Source organism: Chanodichthys erythropterus, chromosome 18 (genome assembly GCF_024489055.1).
Source record: "Chanodichthys erythropterus isolate Z2021 chromosome 18, ASM2448905v1, whole genome shotgun sequence".
Classification (NCBI taxonomy): Eukaryota; Metazoa; Chordata; class Actinopteri; order Cypriniformes; family Xenocyprididae; genus Chanodichthys; species Chanodichthys erythropterus.
This window is the reverse complement of record NC_090238.1, coordinates 35,404,725-35,420,591: the sequence shown is the minus strand read 5'-3', so window position 1 is coordinate 35,420,591 and position 15,867 is coordinate 35,404,725. Positions and strand designations below refer to the sequence as shown.

The window sequence follows — 15,867 nt, the reverse complement described above, 5'->3', positions numbered from 1 at the left end:
ATGGATTATGCCAGATGAATTGTATGGAGTACTTTTATGATACTTTTGTGTCATTTTTGAAGCTTAAAAGCACTTGTCCCTATTCATTGTAATTGCATGGGAAAAAGTGACCAGTATATTATTCAAAATGTCTGTTTTTGTGTTTCACATAGATAAGAAAGTCAAATGGGCTACATGAGACATGATTACATGATGACATTCACCTTTTCATGTGAATTTTTCAGGTGAACAAATACTTCATGGTAAACTGTTAAAGCTTGTTGAGTCTACCAAACCAGCACTTTCCAATAATGGAATAAAACCCCTTCCAGATGTTTTTTTAGATTAGAAAAGTGAGACATTAATGTGCTCTCCCTCCTTTCAGACACCAATAACCAACGGCCTAAAGCCACAGTAAGTGCACGCTCATCTAAACTCAAGAGTGTATATATGTACTGTTTATACATGATACTAAAGTGAGGCCGGTAGCAATATCTGGCCATGTAGGTCAATATTGGGAGTTCTCAACAGCAAACACATGTGGCATGAATACAAACATAGAGAGGGGATAAGAGTTTTTGATCCTCCTGGCTAGAGCCGGTACGTTGAGGACATACGTATGTGGTCTGTGTGTATGTTTACACTCGGAAGGCCAGGTTGCAAAGATCAGAGCATGTATGGTTTAAGTGATGAGTTTAAGCTTGGAGTTAAATGTGGTTCCTGTTACCTTCACTGCTCTCTTTGGGGTCTCGGCCAAAATTGGGGGAAGGATTCCCTTGTAGAAGCCATACACTCTGTTGAGGAAAAGACGTCACTCGTTGGAGTTTGAGACACATGATAAATAAATAAATATTTGTGGACAAGCAACATTTAAACGTCTATTTGGCCCATTATGTATGCAGTAAAGAAACAAAAAACAGCTTGCATTTTAGATTAGACTCAAATTGGATTCAATATAGAATGAAAGTTTAGAGTGGTAATCATGGGCTATATGGCCGCCAATACGTACTGCTAATAATATCACTTGATTTTAGCACTACTACAAAAATTACTTGAAATTATGATACCCAGGAAGACCCTGAAAAGTAAATGATCTCATTTAATTTTCTCAATTTTTACAAATATTGTTGTTTTGACTGCATTCATCAAGCGTAACTATATGGCTACCCAAGGAAAAAAAATAACCAAACAAAACAAAGAAACTACATTTAGACATTTTGGTAACAGGTCAGCAAAAATGGTCATAAAAAGAACAGAAAATAAAAAAGCTAAACAAAATGCTATATGACCTGTGGTGGATGATACATCTTCTGAAAGTTAAGCACCTACTTTCACTATCACTGTTGGCATAAAAGGCTGATCAAGCAGACTGAAAATTTCACAAGTCATGAAAAATATTTACTGCATTAATTAATTGAGAAATATTGAAGCGTAATTAAGACAGATAATTCTCACAGGGTTTAATTGAGAGTCAAATATTTTAATAATAATCATAATAAATATTTTCCCCTAGTTAACTGAATAAGCGCTACTATTTAAAAAAAAAAATCAGTGGTTCGGAGCACGTATCAAACCGCCAAAGTCACGTGATTTCAGTAAACGAGGCTTCGTTATGTCATAAGGGTTTAAAAATTTCAATGGTTCACCACTGTGGGGGTGAGACTTTGGCAGTTTGATAAGTGATCTGAACCACTGATTTGACACAAAATATTCGTAAAGCTTCAAAGCTTCATGAAGCAGTGTTTAGAAATCGGCCCATCACTAGATATTGGAAATTGTTGAATAAAATCGTTATTTTGCTTTTTTGGCGCACAAAAAGTATTCTTGTCGCTTCATAACATTAAGGTTGAACCACTGTGGTCACATGAGCTGTTTTAAATACATCTTTCTGGGCATTGAAAGTGTTAATTATCTTGCTGGCAATGCAGGCCTCACTGAGGCATCGGATTTCAACAAAAATATCTTAATTTGTGTTCTGAAGATGAACGAAGGTCTTACGGGTGTGGAACGGCATGAGGGTGAGTAATTAATGACAGAAGTAATTAAGTAATTTTGACCAGGGGCCTATACCATGAAGTGGGTTTAGGTGGTTAACCAGGCATGTTTCAGTTTAGTTTGCACCAACCCTGGGGTTTAGGCACAATGAAAGTGGCTCGGCTTTTAGCGGTGCTCATCGACACATTGACTTGCGCTCCATGGTTAACCTTTTGGGTAAGAGATCTCGGTAACACTTTATTTTACAGTGTCATTGTTACTTATGTTACATGTAGTTAATATAATAAAAACTATAAATTATGCATAAATACATGCAGCTAACCATAAACCAAACCAAACCTGTAGTTACTTAATATTACTCAGTACTTAAAAGTATAATTACAGTGTAACAAAGACACCTTAAAATGAAGTGAAACACAACTCTTCACAACTTTCACTTGCACTGATTTAGCAAGATATTTTTCTTCTTGCAGTGTAAATACATTTATATACTTCATATTCATCAATCACTTAATCTTCAGTAGGAAAATTGAATCACGCTGACTCTAGCGAGAAGTAAATCGCAGTTTCTCTATGTTTCAAGGCATGCGATTGGCTGATCGCTACTGATGTTATACTTTCATGTGCACGCGCTCCATGAACTCAGGATCAATGCCTGAGTTGACAGAGAAAGTTGATGATCAGGGTCATGATACCAATAAAGCTTCATCGTATTGATTTGGTTATGTAAACTCAATCCTGTAACCCAGAGTTTGTAAAAGTACCATCATGGTATTGACCCCAAGTTGCCCAAGACTGTTACAGAGATGTGACTCATACTGAATTTCACATCCTGACCCATGGTGCCACACATTGGAATGACGAATCTTACTATGATGTGCCAATTCTATGGAAATCCACCCCCATTATCAAGCACTGAGCTCATCTTCGCTTGTAATGCACTACTGTTTCCAGGGTACTAAACCAGAACAGGTTGAACTGGTCTAAACACACAAACAAGCACTTATAAATGAAAAACAAAAGCGCTCAACCAAAGGAGCTACATTTTTAGGTTTCAAATGTCTAAAAAGCCTGAGAGTGTCAAATCATCTTCCGGTACATGTGCCAAAATGGGTGCCATTCTTCAGCTTGTACTATATAATTAATAATGAGTTCATAAGAAAGTGTAACTGTCACGGCAATACTTCAAAGAAAAAAAGCTTAAAGGCATACTTATCAACTTTAGAGTTAGAACTGCAAACAGACGTAACCCTCGACAGGTATATGTATGATAAGCAAATTAACACATAAACAGTCTTTTCCTTTCAACAGTATTATCACTAATATCTCTTCTCATTTGAATGTACTTAGGGGCCGTTTACATGACACTGTTTTCAAATAAAAACGTAAAACTTTTTATGCATTTTGGTCGTTCATTTACATGACAACAGCATTTTGGGGGCCTGAAAACGCAAACTTTTGAAAATGGGTTTCAAAATGTATCAAGTTCTTGATACAGTTATCATCTCTGTGCAAATTACAAAAATGCGAATTCGTGAAAAGAGTGTTGTCATGCGCATCTGTATTACGTGTTCAGTCTATAGGCGCGAAATGTTTCTTTATAAAGTGATATACTGGCCTGGCATACATATTACAGCATTTTTAGTCGTTTTCATGGATCTGTGAATGAGGATTGTTTTGACAATCGTGTTGTCTGTCCGCGAAAAATGCAAAAGAAGAACGTTTCCGTTTTTTGTACATCACTGTTATGTAAACGTACCCTTAGAAAGCTGAAATAAATTTGAATGAATCTAGATATCTCTAGAACTTATATCAAGGCTACTTGCATAACTGTCATGATTAGGGTCACTGTGTTAACGGCACAAATTAAATATCATACTTTAGATGATCCAAATGTGTTGGCCTACCATGCTGTACCTTAAGTCATTTCATGTTCTTAAAGGGATAGTTCAACAAAAATTGAAAATTCTGTCTTCGTTTACTCACCCTTATTTTGTTCCAAACCTGTATGAGTTTCTATCCTCTGTTGAACTCAAAAGAAGGTATTTTGAAGAATGCTGACAAAGAAAGTCAATAAACATTCTTTAAAATATCTTCTTTTTAGTTCAACAGAAGACAGAAACTCATACAGGTTTGGAACAACACATAAGGGTGAGTAAATGATGACAGATGACATTTTCATTTTTGGGTGAAGCAACCCTTTAAGAGATCAAAACGTGAGTTTTTATTTGTGACAATATTTTCTTTGATTTTAAATATCATATAGTATGTGATAGACATTGACATCCAAAATAAGTGTCCACATTTTGAGATCCCAGTCTGATCAATGCTTCAGCACGTTCTCACCACCCCTAAATGCAGACATGTGCACTTTGAGAAGCAGACATTGTTTGGAGAGCACATGTACTTCTTCTGAAGCTGAAACCTGACTCTGTTTTGCTTTCTGTCAATATGAAAGTGAGGACAAGCCCGAGCAAGTGAAACACCTGAGCTTTTCTTTGCCGTTCTCATTCTCTCATACAAAAACTCTGCAGTATGGTAAAGAGCTAACATTTACCTAGAATTGTATGTGTAGTTTCAGTACTGTAGTATATGTCAAAAAGAAAAGGTCAGTCATTGGATTTATTGTGTGGTGATACAATAGGTTAGTAGGACTGTTAATGCTTAAATCATTAGCTAATTTGGCCTTTTTTTTAGAGCTGTATTAGCAAAACTTTATTAAAGTCTTGCTTTTTGCTTTCAAGTCCACATAATGTCTATTTAAGAACTAAAATGAACTTTTGTTTAGAACTTGGTTTATCTGGAAACACTGAAAAAAACAAGGATTAAATAAGTTATAAAATATCTCAAATGTATGTTTAGGGCTGTCAAAAATTAACTGCATGAATTAATAACATGATACGCTTATTATTCAAACTAATCACAGTTAAGCTGCTATCAATATCAATATTTTGGAAACACTTAAGCCACGATACAGGTCAGTTTGTTAACATTAACAACAATGCATCAGAAATCAAACTAATAATGAACAATACTTTCACAAGATTTGTTAATTTAGGTTATTGTTAATTTCTACATATACAAATTAATTTTTATCATGAACAATATTTATGAATTAATCTACACAACTTAAAAAAAAATTGGGGTCGAAAAGATTTTTTTTTAAAATAAATTAATACTTGTATGCAGGAAAGATGCATTAAAATGATCAAATGTTTCAGTAAAGACATTTACAATGTAACAAAAGATTTTCATTCATTTCATTTTATTCAAATCCTGTTCTTTTGAGTGTAAATATTTAAAATATTACAAAACAGAAAGCCTTTATTTTATTTTGTAGTAATATTTTTTACAAAATTAATGTTTTTACTGTATTATTGCTCACATAAATGAATAAATAAATGCCTTGGTGAGCATAAAAGACTTCTTTCAAAAACAAATCTTACTGATTCCAAAATTTTGAACAGTAATTTAGATTAATTAATTATGTAAAAATGGTCACTTATTATTAGTTCATGATACATAATGGATTAATTAATTGTAAAGCATTTTTTTTGAAAAAATAAAGTCATTACATGGCTGACAAGCAATAAATGGGCATTACAAAAAGTGTTACAAGTCAATTTATTGTTTTTTTGCACTTAAGCTTGGCGAGGAGTGCTCTCTTTAGAGTGTTGTTTGGAACAACATTATAGGGTGAGTAAATGATAACATTTCTCATTTTTGGGTGAACATTAACAACCGTACTATTGCTTTAGATCATTTAACATCCATTTGTGTGTATAAGAGGGTTGATACATCCCGAGAGGGGGTGGTGAGAATGAAACAGATTTCTCAGTATCAGTTCTAGCATGTATTGATATTGAACACACGTGTGTGGACAGGGTGGACAGAGTAGCGTGACAGCTGCATGTGAACTCCTGTCGTTGTATTGTGAAAACATGCCCCAGCAGTCAACAGAGATGTCCTCGGCTGATTTAGTTGGGGTGTAAATATTATCGTTTCTGTGAACAGAGATGAGGCGATTAGCGAATTTGCCCACGCCGTGACCACCACTCCAAAACCTCTGACCCACGGCTAATTACTACAACACATCTCTTCGGATGACAAACAATCTCGATTTTACCAGCATCACGATGTGTCAGATGTCACAAGCCTCACTTGTTGGGTGAAACGGCAACAGAGAGGCATTGTGTCGAATGAAAGTGTCTGGCAAAGTGGGGCCAATGGGCAGGGCTTTTGACTGGCTGAAACGGAAGCCCCCCCCATCCCCTTATGGCGCATGCAAACGCCGGCCGAGTGTTTCCCGGGTGTGGTCAGTCTAAGAAACATCAGGTGGTGAGATAAAGCTTCAATTTGTTACACACGCACTTAAGACCCCATTTGACTACGCCTGGTTTGACTATACCTGAATGCCAATTTGACTCTAAATGTAAGCATGCAGTTGGCCCTCATAAGCAAATGCTCACACATTTAGGTACGTGTGGGTCCAGCTGCTGGAGTTTGTATAGATGTGATTTGTCTTTTATTTGCATTAAACCCCATTTCTTCCATTCAACTCATAGCCACATCCTTCAACATAACAAAAGGAGAGGAAGGAAATGATACATTAACCAAATTGGAATGTTTCATCCCTGTTATAGTCAATGGATCACAGGGTTGACCAGGAAATGTATATGGAATATTTACATTTTTGTCTTTATCAACTGTAAGAATGCGCACAGTTGCAGTCTTATACTGCCGAGGATACGGTGGGCCGGGTGACTTTGAGCTCTTCCCATTCTGTCCCTTGTCAACAACCCGAATGCTTGATCTGCAAATATTGTCATTTGCCTCGTGAGCCTTTAACCTTGACATTGGTTCGGGAAGGCACAACAGCTCCAGGCTCGTAAATCAAGGAGCGAGGAGATGAGAAGCAGGGACGTTTCTTGAGCTTTTTCTTGAAATCAAACATGACAGATGGAGTAAAAGGACACCAATTCATCAGCTAATTGCTTCCAGTAATTACGGAAAAAAAAGTAGCTTGGAAACTGATCTGATCATTTGAATTTGACTTATAGGAGAAATAAAAGTACTGATGTAATCATTTGTATAACTATTTAAAATGGGGGCAAATATGTCATGATTATATTGGTTTCTATCAGGTCTTACAGGGGTTTATCATTGAGTCAGATACACAAAAGTATCAATAAAAAAATGGACATCAAACCTGCCTGTAGGTTTGTCTAGTGAATGTGGATCATTTCAGGGTATGCAACTTAAAACCTTAAAAGATAAATATTGGTCTGTATGAATCATAAAAAAAGGCTAATGTTCCTTTACATTACAAGAAAATGTATGTATTTTAAATGACTTTTAAATAGGGATGCACCGATATGAACAATTTTGGCCGATACTGATAACTTTTTATATTTGAAAGCCGATAACCGATATATTGGCAGATAAATCAAAATTTTTATATATTTTTTGAGAGCCTGATTACAAAAACAAAGGTCTCACCATTAAAAGCACACAATTATAATGTTCTCATTATAATTTTATGTAGCCTGTATGACGAACTTGCGCTGTATATGTTGCACTTCACTGTATTTTCCATTTTGAAGTGATTTCAATCATATTTCAAGCCATTCAAAACCATCATGGTAAACGGTGCATATCTGAAGTGCCTCAGCTGAAGGAAATAATCCATTATTTATCCGCCAAAGTTTCTTATTGGGCCTATAATGATAACATTAAAAATATCGTCTGATACCGATATTGTGGCCGATATATCGTGCATCCCTTCAAAAAAATTTCTGTTCTTAAAAAAATACAAAAAAACACCCATGTATCATGGTTTCCACAATTTTGTTTTTAGCAATGATGATGATAAGAAATGTGAAACACCAAATCAGCATATTTGAATGATTTCTGAAGGATCATGTGACACTGAAGTAATGATGCGGAAAATTCAGCTTTGCCTTAACAGGAATAAATTACATTTTATAATACATTGAAATTGAGAGTCATTTTAAATTGTAATATTATTACACAATATTACTGTATAATTTATTTTAAAATGCAGCCTTGGTGAGAATGAGACATTTTTAAAAAATCTTACAGAAACCAAACTTTTGAACGATAGTGTAAACTTACCTGCTGCTAAAAAATGTTCTATAAATCGCAGACCAAGACACATACAGTGAAATAATTATGCACAATCAAGCCATTTATATATGTGATCTAAATCTATTAGTACTTTCTTTCTATGATGATTCACACATGCTACATTATGACGAAAGTGAACGTTCATAACATTTCAAATAGACTCCGAGCCAATTCACAGACGGATCTCCAGCTCTGAACTAATTGGTGTGTGGAAGCCGAAGAGCTCGGGTTTCTACCGCACAGAGGGGAAGACCAAAGCAAAATACGGACCGAGAGTGAAAGTGCAACGCTGGCCCATACAGCAAGAGCATGTTTATTTTCAATAATAATTTCACAACAGTAACTCCCACCACCATTTGTGTAAATTAAAACTAAGTGGTTCAGCCTGGGGCTGATCATGCTACCGGCTACTGTGTGGTGATTCCAGCCACAGCACAAACAGACGGAGGGTGATAATTGGTTTAGAAGAAAGAAGAGCCATAATCTGCAGGGGAGGCCTGCGGGATGCAGCCGATGACAGCTCCGCCGAGAGGGAAAGCTGGTGTAGGATCTCACACAGTCAACCAGAGCCGCTGTGTCAGCGTCACCTAGGACCGCACGCGTGCATATATTCTCACACCTTGCTGCGGATCAGCTTTAGATCCACTGTAAAGCTGTCATCTTGCCATAAACACAGCTTTCTTTCAAGTCTGCACACTGTCTAGGTTCTGACACGTGCCTCATGTTGTGTGGTGGAGGGAGGGGAGGGGAGGAAAAACTGAAAGGAGAGCAAATTTGATGGGGTAGAAAGAAAAAAGGAGGAGAGAGACAGAAAAAGATAAATCTCTGCCTCAAGCGCACTACGTCATATGTGTGATTTCCTATGAACAGAGGCAGTTAACAACACATGTGGAGCACGCCACTGCCAACGCATAATATTAACCTATGACTTCACTCGCTTGTCCGAGATTGACATATTCCGTATTCTAGGACAGGTGGGTTTAAAGTTTTGAGAGTTTTGAACACCAGGTTTACTACTTTTACAAAGCTCAAAACATTCCCTGTCACCTGGCCTATGTTGTTACCATGTATACAACAGACATGTGTGCATAGTTTACACTAAATACATGCTGAAAACAGCAGATGACAAGAACTGAGAAAAAAGAAAACATTACAAACCAGTAGTGTCATGTGTCAAAAAACTGTAATAAACATAAACTTAACATTTTAAAAGTTCAAGTTCAACTTCAAGTAAAAGATGGATTTCCAGACTATCCCTTCTTACATTATACAAAGTATAAAGTTCCTAAAAAGATATCTATAATTTTTTTAGTCATGTTTTATTTCACCTTGAACACTAAATGAGGCAGGACTGGTGCATGGTACTGCTGGTAGAATAGTATATACAGTATAGAGAGGAATTATGCATGAAATTGTGGACATCGGAGAGCGAGAGAAATTTGAATGGGATGACAATACAATACAGAAAGATAAACGGATTGACAGACAGACAGACAGGCATTTATAACTTACCCCTCAGTGCGAAATATAGTTCTGAAACAGTCTCCAAGGCCTTTATAGCTATTTGGGTCACCCTTCCCTCTTTGGATTTGAAACCTGAAAGACAGCCAGGATGTGCATAAATGAATTTACAAACCTTTATTCAGAAATATTAAACTAACTTTATTATATATATATTTATATATATATATATATATATATATATATATATATATATATATATATATATATATATATATATATATATTGTATACTTAGAGCATAAAAATCATATGAAACACATCATATGAAAGGAACCTTACATATAGACATAGAACAATACATATAGACATCATTTTACCATATTCTCCCTCTAAAGAAAATATATTTCATGATTGTAATGGCTACACATCACATTTGAGATTGTCCAACATAATAGTCCACAAGGAAAACAATGATTAACAATTCATAATTTCTGGACAACATCACTACCACATATACATTATGTTCAACATTCCTTCACTTAGATGACAGAGATCATAAAGCATGACCACCATATGCTATCAATTATCTGTGTGCAAGAAATGTGGGACACTGGCTAATCTGCGCAAGTGTCGACACAGACATCTGTCAAAATTCAAACCACTCCTTTGTCCTGCTTTCACCGTCTGTTCCTTCCGAGGCGGCACTGACTTTCTCGGTCCCTTTAGCACAGCGGAGAAGTCAAACATTTACTTAACCCATCCTTACCAATTAGCTTTGCTTCTTCTATTGCCATAGACCTTGTAGGTGCTAACTTTGTCGCTAACATGCTAGTAACTTGCTGGTAACAGTTCTGCAGTTCCGTGTAAATTTTTTATACGATACAAATGGTCAAGAGATGTTTTTGTAGCAACAAGCATGCTAGTAACTCCCTAATAAAGGGCATACTGAACCGTGTAAATGTTTAACGTGGTACCAGTGCTGAGCGCAAGTTTGGGGAAAAAGGATTTACTACTCACCCCCTCCCAACTCATTGTTCATGCAATATAGATGTTTTAGCGTGAATAAATGGACAAAGCAACTGTAGGACCTTTGGTACTTTGACACCACATGCTATCATTTGTTTATAGGCCGACATGCCAGGACAATTTACAGTGGTTCAGGCTGGGTATCTTTTTGGGCACACAGAGACGATAAATAAACCAACCTTTGCCCTCCAAGTGTAAATAGATGAACCCAGACCAAACTCAGAGTGGAAGACACAGAATGAGAAAGATTCTCCTCATATGGCTTTGACTGCCAGGTCAAGAGGTCAGCAGTAAGTCATCCAGGCGGGTGCCTGATGGGACCATAAAAGTGCCCTGGTTCCATCGGATGAGGGGGTTTACTGAGGTGAGCAGCCTTTCATATCGGCAACAGATTAACATCTTAGAGGGGTGTCCCCAGCATCCAATTTTGTAGATTCCCAAATAGCTTGTAACTTGTGCCTAAGAACCAGTTAAAAAAGCATCATAAATGAACGTCCAACACCATATTAAAGAGAAAGAAGAAAAGAGGGTCTCTGAAACAGCAGGCAGTCAAGTGAGGGGGAATGCAGGGATGGGGGCATGCAGAAGGATGGGGCACCGAACCAAAAGATTTAAGATCAGTAGAGCTTGTAAACAAATTCAAATCAGTCTTAATTAAAGGCACATGAGAGCAAGGTCAAGGAACGAAGACGGCCTTGTCCCACCAATGCCAGAGTTTCAATTTCTGCAGTACACTGGGATGGCCCAACCCACGCTAGCCCAGAGGTGGCAGGGCCATGGTCGGCTTTCAGCTGCCTGACTCCGCTGTTGACCTTGGGGTCACCTCATTTCCTCGTGCCCCTTGCCTACCCTGCCATAAAAGCCTTGGACCAAACGTCATGGCCTGGGGAGTGGAAGATAATGGGGAAGATTTCGCAGCACAAGATGCCTGTGGACTCTCAAAAAGAGTCACCAGAGTTCTGAAAGAAGTTAAGAATGTAAAAGAAGCTGTAGATAAGGTGAACCTTTCCAGTCTTTGCATAAGTCCTCTACCTAGAAAATCAGGAGAGCACATTGAGACATATTTGGAGACATATATCGAAAGAGTTCACAGACTCGTGAAGAAGAGTCAAGGGCTGATTCAGTCGGCCTTGGAGCCAAGCTCCCGGTTGTAAAGTCAACAAACAGAGGAACTGTGAAAAGCCCAAGGGTTTTGTTAAGAGATCCAGCTCTCAAAATCCCTTTCAAAGTAAACCCAGAAAGAAAAGATATACTTGCAGGTGATGATATCTGTGAGTTCATCAAAAACCTCCAATGACCTTCTGTACTCTGTTTTTATAGGACCAGAGCTCCATCTTGGATAGCCAGGTGAGGGTGAAGGTAAGGCCAACATGAAGCTTCTATGGGTGAAATGAGCACCATGGGGTAAATAACCCTACCATCTCCACCTGACCCCAAACTCCCTGTAAAATGCGAACTCTGAACGCTCTGACAGGAAGGTAAATGAGAATAAAGAGCAGGAGAACACCTCCTCTTTGTATTTTTATAGAGAGGAGCGAAGTGTTTCAGGTCCAGGCCGAGTGCTAGGGCCTCGTTCTCTCTCAGACCCTGTATGTAATGGGCCAGCACCGGGTCCGACAGGGGGGGCTGTGCCCCGCTGGAAGACAAGCTTGATGGGTTGAGGCCTAATAATGATGGTGTTAAAAAAGGCCCTGTGGGAAGGGTGGGAGGTTACTGGTTTGATCAAAAGGCTTGAGTCTGATGGGATTGCCTTTAAAGGGCCAGGCCAAACTTTTAAAAAGGTCTCTTAAATTTGGCTTGTTAAATATAGGGGTATTCCCCCAAAGAATGGAGCATGGAATGGGAACTGCATTATTTCATTTATGACTAGAATATCAACCCCATGATAAACAAGGTTCCATGAGCGAAAAACCATCCTGCAAATGTGCCATTTATACTTTTTGCAGGGCTTCCTTTTGCTTTTTACAACTGAAACTGTGTGACTGTAGTTGTGGCAGGAAAATGTTTAAATGGTTGGCATTTGATATTGGCCGTCTATGATTCCAGTCTGGTACAATGATAACCAAATATTGTGTGGCATATGTAAGGCAAAAAATGAGCTGTAAAATGATTTTACATGTAATTGCAAATTTTTGGCAATATATTTGCTTCAATCACTGAATCAATAAGAACTGTCGTGGAACAAATATCACTATAGCTAATAACTTTATAAACTGAATTATTTTTTGGTCATGGTATTTATTGCTCTCAATTATTCAGTCTTTAATTCTCAGCCATGTTAATATGTTTTCCATTTGCTGCCTCTGAACCAACAACACTTTCATCAAGAGCTGAAATGAAAGTAAAATTAGAAAAAGCGAAACAAGCACGTGAGCAAGGTTTCTTTTACACACAATCAGTGGTGCATAAGAGAATCCAGAAGGCAGCATTAAAAGGAAATCTATTTTTTACAGCCAGACAGTTAATTTTAATGAGCAGGATCATAAAGATGGCAGACGTCCATTGCAATGGTACGTGAGGTTAAACCTCTCTAACCTAAATGCTCCAATATGGCAGATGCCGACATCCAATCAAATAGCAAGGACCAATCGACCGTCTGTGATCATGCTACTCATGAATATCAAACATCGCTGTGGGACTACATTAATCGGATTGTACGCAAGCAAAACACCATATCCTCCAGCAGCGGAGTGAATATAAATGTAAAACCAATGAAATGTAATGCTTTTGGAAAACCACAGGAACATTTCTCTCTTAAATTCATGGTAGACATACGTAGCTACTTTCCTCTGTTCTTTTGGCTTTTCAGGCTAATACTGCTGGGCCCGTGGCTGGAGGTGGCCTATAAAGCTGAGCCTTTGGAGGGAAGGAGATAAAGCAGAAGAGAAGATGGAAGATGGGGCAAAGGGGAAGTGATAAAGTCATGGCGCTTGTGACACCACATGTTTCCAGGTCTCGGTCTGGGTTAGGACAGCTTGGGTTTCAGTGGCACCACAGGCCAACTGGACCCACTGTGACTGGGGCCCAAGGAGGGGGTGGGGGGGTGGGGACTGACGTCCTCAAGATGACCAGTTAGACATCCCACAAAATGCTCCCCTCTCACAGTCTGATTTGTGCCTCAGGTTTCCAAACTCTGGTTGACCTCTTGTGAACAAAGTGAGGCAACATTTTAAGACATTCCAAGCTCAAATAAGCATTGATCAGGCATATGAAAAGCAACAAAAAACAACTAATTAGTGGGTTGTAAAGGGTTAGTTCAACCAAAAATGTAAATTCTATCATTAATTACCAGAGATAGAAACTCGAGTCTGCGACTTGGACTTGAGTCGCACTTAAGTCGCAAAAAAAAAGAAAAAAAAAAAAAGACTTGAGACTTGACTTGGACTCGTGAACAACTGACTTGAGACTTGACTTGGATTTGAAGACAGTATTAAACACCACATTTTTTCTAGTTATTATATTTCTCATTCATTCATCAGTATGCGCTGCAGCAGCAAACACAATTCATTTCTAAACACGTATTGGCTTACACACACGTGTGCATCTGGCACACGTATTTATCACTCATATTGAAAAAGTGCTATTAAATATAGATAAAAAACAAGCAACAACAATATAACCACGTCTTACCTTGTGATAATCTTCTTGTCAGCTGTGGTATTATTACACAGATGTCGCTTTCTAAATTCAAAATACACGCATATACACAGCACGATTTTTTTCATGGTGCTCTTCCTGCATTCCAAACGGTATAAATCGCCCTCTGAAGGGCACTTTGCAGTGAGCGTAATGCTGTGCGATTTCTTCAAACTGAATTTAAAAAATGAAATAAAAACTTAATTCAGTTCCGAATGATCATTATTTTTGAGTGCCACACCTTTTTATCTCCCAAAACTCTCACAATGGATGGTATGTCTCCGAAGGGATTAGGGATGATAATTTCTGAATGAAACGCACTCACTGTGTGAATCGCAGAGACTGATTCAAAATGATTCAAAAGAATCAATCCTGGAACGACACGCTAAGATATCTATCTTCGCTTCAACACGATGGCATCAACTAAACCGCCCTTCATAATAACATTTGGCTTCAAAAATCTTCAGTATAATGGTAACAAACGGAATGCTAAATGTAAAACATGTGGCATGAACATCAAAGATGCTAGCACTACTACATTGAACTTCATCCGACATTTGAAAACTCACCATGAAAGGTAAGTCATGCGTCCATGCTAAGTTGAGCTAATTACTCACCCTCATGTCGTTCCAAACCTCGTTCATCTTTGAAACACAAATTAAGATCTTTTTGATGAAATCTGAGAGCTTTCTGTCCCTCCATTGACAGTTAAGTGACTGACACTTTCACGCTTCAAAACGTTCATAAAGAGATCGTAAAACTAATCCATATACAATTGAGTGGTTTAGTCCAAATTTTCTGAACAGACTCAATCGCTTTATATGATGAACATATTGAATTTAGGCTTAGTCTCACAGGTTTGGAATGACATGAGGGTGAGTAATTAATGACAATTTTAATTTTTGGGTGAACAAACCCTTTAAGGAAGCTCTGTTTAAAGATGCAGGTTTCGGGTCTAACTGTCCCAACTAGACACCTTTCTTAAGAGGCTTTTCCATAAAACACATTATCTCAATCAACATCAGATAGATGGAGTGCAACAGAATGGATCAGAATGTGTTTATAAAAGTTGCAGTGTTTCTAGCTTGACATGCATTTACTGTAAAAGAAGAGTATGCTAAAAAAAAAAAAAAAAACACCAATACTAAAAATATCAATTATATTTTTCCAGTAACATTAGTTAATATATTAGGTATCAGAATAAAAAATCTGCAAATTCTGCAATTTAATAGTTTGTTTTGAAGGGATAGTTCACCCCCCAAAAATTAAACTTCAGTCATCATTTATTCACCTTCATGCCATTCCAAACTTGTATGACTTTCTGTGGAATATTTTAAAGAGAATATATTGAGAAATGTCTCAGTGTTTTCATACAATGTATGTCAATGGTAACAAATATTTTCTCTCTAAGACCATAAAAATATGGCCCAATTTACTGTGAAATAGTTAAATAATTTTCTCTATTGATATTTCATGTGTTGTGTTTTAGGGTTGAAGCAAATTGAACGGCTAATGTTCAGACAGAAAATCACTTTTTTTTTTTCGTTTTTTCTAAAGTATTATTTTGTGTTTTAAAGAGGAAAGCAAGTCATACAGGTTTGGAATGACATGAGGATGATGA

The 15,867-nt window shown here is 37.5% G+C and overlaps 1 protein-coding gene across 1 annotated transcript in view; it reads right to left on the bottom strand.

Moving 5' to 3' along the window:
• slc25a21 (solute carrier family 25 member 21) overlaps positions 1–15,867 on the bottom strand; it is a 130,445-nt gene that overhangs the window by 14,026 nt on the left and 100,552 nt on the right. The window contains exons 4-5 of the mRNA XM_067367743.1: positions 9,634–9,717; positions 707–773 (exon numbers count right to left, since the gene is read on the bottom strand). Coding sequence (XP_067223844.1) covers positions 707–773; positions 9,634–9,717 — 151 coding nt within the window. The remainder of the gene's footprint in view (positions 1–706; positions 774–9,633; positions 9,718–15,867) is intronic.